Below are 4,584 nucleotides of genomic sequence, written 5' to 3'. Positions count from 1 at the left end.
GAAGGTGCTCTTCCCAGCCCAGAGCCTCTCCATGAAGTGGGAGCGGGTTCACCGGGTGGGCGCCGGGCTGAGTAACCTGGGGAACACCTGCTTCCTGAACTCGGCGCTGCAGTGCCTGACCTACACGCCGCCACTCACCAACTACCTGCTGTCCCGGGAGCACGGACGCACCTGTGAGTGGGGACCCTGGTTCCAGGGGCCGGGAGGGACGAGCAGCGTCTGCCTGTCCTGCTCACAGCTCAGCACCTCTGTGCCTGGCTCTGTGCGAGAGTGCAGATACCAGGGCACACCTTCCCTGCCCTGCTCCTTTCTGCCTGTTTCTCTGTCAAGAGGTTGTTCCTAGGTCCTACTCACTTTTCCTGGCCATAGCAGTGTTCCCAAGCTTGGCATCTTTGTCTCTGCTGGGTGTAGTCAGGACTAAGATGGGCCCAGTGGGGCCTGCTGGCTTCTTGGGGGCTCAGCTGGGGGGTCCTGAGTAGCCCCTGACTGTGGGGAGTGCAGAAGAGCAGCGTGGCAGACGCTGCTGTGAGCTGTCACTACAGGGAGCGCACTGGCCTTGCAGCCCCATCCATAGGACTGCCAGCGGGATGTGCCTCTCAGGGCCGAGCTACGGGCTGGTCCAGTGCATACCTGGGACCTGTTTTCTCTCAGCGTGAATGCTGTCTCATCTGGGGAGCTGCCCTGGCTGCTGCTGTGACAGGCTGTCCCAGCTGGGATGGCGTGGACTGGTCCCCATCTCCTGTGATGGGCTGTGCCACCTGGGATGGCACAGGCTGGTCCCCATGTCCTGTGACATTGAGCTCGTAGGGAAAGCTGAGCGTGGCTGAGCTGTATTGGACCAGAGGTCCCCTGTCCTGCCTCGATCTCTCCTGGGTTTGTCCCCAATGTTGTGTCGTCTCTCCTGCTCCAGGTGCCCACGGAAGCTTCTGCATGATGTGCACTATGCAGAACCACACAATTCAGGCTTTTGCCAACAGCGGCAATGCAATAAAGCCACTCTCCATCATCCGAGACCTCAAGAGTAAGGAGGGCTGCCCCCCCCCATGACTAATGTGGGAGCAGAACTGTTGGGACTGGGGCATGTTTTGGCAAACAGCTCCACTGAGATGGCTCATGGAGCCTTGGAGTGCCTGGGGACTTCTTGGGCTGCCAGGGGCTTCCTCTGTGACATGAGTCTGGTGTCTGGTTTGGGTTGAGGGGACTCAGACCCCAGAGCCCTTGCCCTGGGGAAGGCAGGGAGGGATGGCATCTGTTGCAGCACGTGCTGAGTGCTCCCTCTCTTGCAGAGATTTCCCATAACCTGCGCTTCGGCAGGCAGGAGGATGCACACGAGTTCCTGCGCTACACCATCGATGCCATGCAGAAGGCCTGCCTGAATGGCTACACCAAGTATGTGGGGCCTGGTGGCCCATCACTGCTCTTTGCTGTTCCCTTGCTGGTCCCCTGCACTCACGGGAGTGGACTGTGGAGTGAACATGTGCCCCAGGTCAGCCTTATTGTGGGGAGGTTCTGACTCCAGGGGCCTCGGGTGTGGGGTCCAGCTCTCTGCCCCTCAGGGACAGGGCTCTGGGCTGTTGTTCACCTTCTGCTGACTCCTCCACCTCAGCATAGCTGCAGTCCTGCCCCCAGATCTCGAGGCTGCTACAGGCTGGGATCACATCCCAGTTGCTGAGGGATACTTGCTAGCTCAGCCCAGCTCTGTGGCTGCAGAAGGGCAGCTTCCCCCAGGCCCTTTGTCCTGGGAAGCACTGCCTCTGCTCTGAGCTCCAGCCAGGAGCTTCTGCTTCCTCAGGAGGAAGGTGTGTGTTGGAGCCTGGTGTCACCCCTCAGCTGGGACACAGGGAGAGCAGTCTGGCAGGGGCTCCACAGCCCAGGCACTGGCCAGAACACAGGGGGGCTGTCCTGAGGGGTCCAGCAGGGCTGGCTGCTGCAGTGTGGGATCTGTGCTGCTGTCTCTCTGTAGGTTGGATCGCCAGACCCAGGCCACAACTCTGGTTCACCAGATCTTCGGTGGTTACCTGCGGTCCCGTGGTGAGTGCCAGCAGTACCAGCTGGGCTGGGCCTGGGCAGCAAAACCCTTTGGGAACACGGCTCACGTGTTTAACTTACCCAGAGTTGCAGTGGGTCAGTCCTGCAGCACTTGTGGGTCACCACCCCTGGTGTGGCAATGGGAGAAGCCGCTGCCTGTGGGGCCCAACCTGTGGGTCCCCAGCTCACTGCCCTCAGCACAAGGAGCTGTTCCCAGTGGTCTGGCAGCCCCTGCTTCCCCAGCACGGAGTGGATGTGCCAGCCCTCCTCCCTGCAGGGCTGTCAGTCCCAGTGCTGACATCCCAGAGCCCAGGCCTGGGCTGGGGGGACACTGCAGCTGTGTGTGCCGTGCTGGGGTGTGCCAGGGTGTGCCCATGGCTTTTCCTTTGCAGTGAAATGCTTGGAGTGCAAGACTGTCTCGGATACCTATGACCCTTACCTGGACATAACCCTGGAGGTCGAGGTACTGCTGCAGGGTTGGGGATGGGGCTCTCTGCTCCTGAGGGGGATGTTCCTGCTCTGAGGCTCCTTGACCTGCAGACAGGTGCTGGCAGGAGGGAAGCAGCTCCTGCTGTTGCTCCTCCTGCAGCCACCGTGCCAGGACTCTGGGGCAGCCTGCAGCCGCGTGCTGTGTGCTCTCTCCTGGGGCCAGCGCCTCTGCAGGGAGTGGGGCTGTGCTGTGGGCGGGCCCCAGGTGCCCTGACCCCCACCCTGTCCTTGCAGCGAGCTGCAAACATCGTGCGGGCCTTGGAGCTGTTTGTGAAGCCAGAGCAGCTGGGTGGGGACAACGCCTACAGGTGCAGCATGTGAGTGTGGGCTGCTGGGCCATAACGGGGTCCAGGGGTGTGCTGTGGGAAGGCTGCCACAATGTGGGAGGGCTTCTGTGCCTGCTGTGTGGCTAAACCACGAGGTGCAGGGCCTGTGATGAAGGCTGCTGCTCCTCAGCTGCCTTGTCTTCAAAGGCATGGCCTTTGATGGTGGGGAGGTGTCTGGAGCAGTGCCTGGTGCCAGCAGCGCCATTCCCATCGGGTTTGCCATTGATGTGTGGCCAGGGCAGGCAGCCATGTGGATGTTGGAACAGCTGGAATAGCCTGAGCTTTCCTGGGCAGGTGCAGGAAGAAAGTGTCAGCCAGCAAACGTTTCACCATCCACCGAGCCTCCAACGTTCTCACCATTTCACTGAAACGCTTTGGCAGCTGCGGCTCTTCAGGTGGAAGGAAAATCACCAAGGTGAGAGTTCAGTGATCCACAGCCAGGGCTGTGTCCTGGCCTGAGGTCCTGCCCCCGAGCAGGGCAGGAGGTGCTCCTGGTGCAGTCCCGAGGTCATTCCCCACTGGTCCCAGTGGGGGAAGTTGGGTTCATCCTGGTATCTTCCTTGCCACAGCCTCTGCCTGGGGAGAGCATGTCCCCTCCCTCGAGAGATGGGGCTCATAGCACAGCAGAGCTGCTCTTGCTCTGGCAAGAAAGCCATGGCAGCTCCTGAGACATCTTCCTTCCACAGGACGTGGGATACCCTGAGATCCTGGACATCCGGCCTTACATGTCCGAGCCCAAGGGCGATCCCATCACGTATGGACTCTATGCAGTGCTGGTGCACTCTGGCTACAGCTGCAATGCTGGGCACTACTTCTGCTATGTGAAGGTGAGCCCAGCATGCTCCCTTGGGACCCTGTCTGGGCTGGGGCCTGGTAGGGGCTTGTGGGTCCCTTGAGGGTGCAGAAAGGAGGGTGCTTGTAGGGTGGGTGGTGTGGAGCACTGCACATGGGGCACAGACTGTGCTCCCCTGCAGGAAACATGAAGGTCTGCCCTGGCAGAGCTTCCTGGCCTGTCCCTGGGCCATCTGTGGTTTTGGGGAGAGGAGCTGTGATGATGGGTGCTGTTCCTGCTGCTCTGCAGGCCAGGAGGCTCCCTGGGCAGAGGCTGACCCCATTCTCCTCAGACACAGCCTGACCAAGCTCCATGTTCTCTTCCACAGGCCAGCAATGGGCAGTGGTATCGAATGAACGACCACGAGGTCCACCCCAGCAACATCAAGGTGGTTCTCAACCAGCAGGCCTATGTGCTGTTCTACCTGAGGTGAGAGAGCACCCTGTGCCTCCTGGCCCCCTAGCCCCACCAAGCAGCCCCAAGGCCCCTGTGTGTGTGCTGGCTCAGGGTGAGGGGTGGCAGGGAGGGGTCCAGCCCCTTGCCATGGTTTGCTGTAGCACCTCACCTCCTCCAGCCTCCTGCTCCCCTTCCTCGTGTGTGCTGCTCACCCGTGTCCCCAGGGCTGATGTGCTTTGCCTTCCCCAGGCTGGGCAGCCCCAGGAAGAGCTCAGCAGGGCCCGTGGCCACGGCTGCCTTCAGCCCACCCAGCTGCACTGCCAGTGACTCCAAACCAATGAAGAAACCTGCCATTAACGGGACCCTGTGTGTGCCACCCATGGGCCCGGTGAGTCCTGGAGGTTGGTGCTCCCAGGAGCTGCTGCTCCAGGGGCCCTGGGGCTGCAGCCAGGCCAGGGATGGATGATTGGGAGGGTGTTGTGCCGGAGAGATCCTGATCCTGCCGAACCCAGG

The 4,584-nt window shown here is 61.3% G+C and overlaps 1 protein-coding gene across 1 annotated transcript in view; it reads left to right on the top strand.

Annotated features, from left to right (window-relative positions):
• Positions 1-6: 6 nt before the first annotated feature.
• The window catches only part of USP36 (ubiquitin specific peptidase 36), an 8,996-nt gene continuing 4,418 nt past the window's right edge, over positions 7-4,584 (top strand). Inside the window, exons 1-10 of the mRNA XM_031064277.1 lie at positions 7-173; positions 911-1,021; positions 1,287-1,389; positions 1,964-2,031; positions 2,421-2,491; positions 2,752-2,834; positions 3,138-3,258; positions 3,530-3,670; positions 4,004-4,104; positions 4,321-4,459. Of these exons, the coding sequence (XP_030920137.1) occupies positions 32-173; positions 911-1,021; positions 1,287-1,389; positions 1,964-2,031; positions 2,421-2,491; positions 2,752-2,834; positions 3,138-3,258; positions 3,530-3,670; positions 4,004-4,104; positions 4,321-4,459 (1,080 nt within the window). The 5' untranslated portion in view covers positions 7-31. The remainder of the gene's footprint in view (positions 174-910; positions 1,022-1,286; positions 1,390-1,963; positions 2,032-2,420; positions 2,492-2,751; positions 2,835-3,137; positions 3,259-3,529; positions 3,671-4,003; positions 4,105-4,320; positions 4,460-4,584) is intronic.

Source organism: Geospiza fortis, unplaced genomic scaffold (genome assembly GCF_000277835.1).
Source record: "Geospiza fortis unplaced genomic scaffold, GeoFor_1.0 scaffold261, whole genome shotgun sequence".
Lineage (NCBI taxonomy): Eukaryota > Metazoa > Chordata > Aves > Passeriformes > Thraupidae > Geospiza > Geospiza fortis.
Note: the sequence above shows the minus strand (reverse complement) of the source record. Positions and strands in the feature narration are given on the sequence as shown.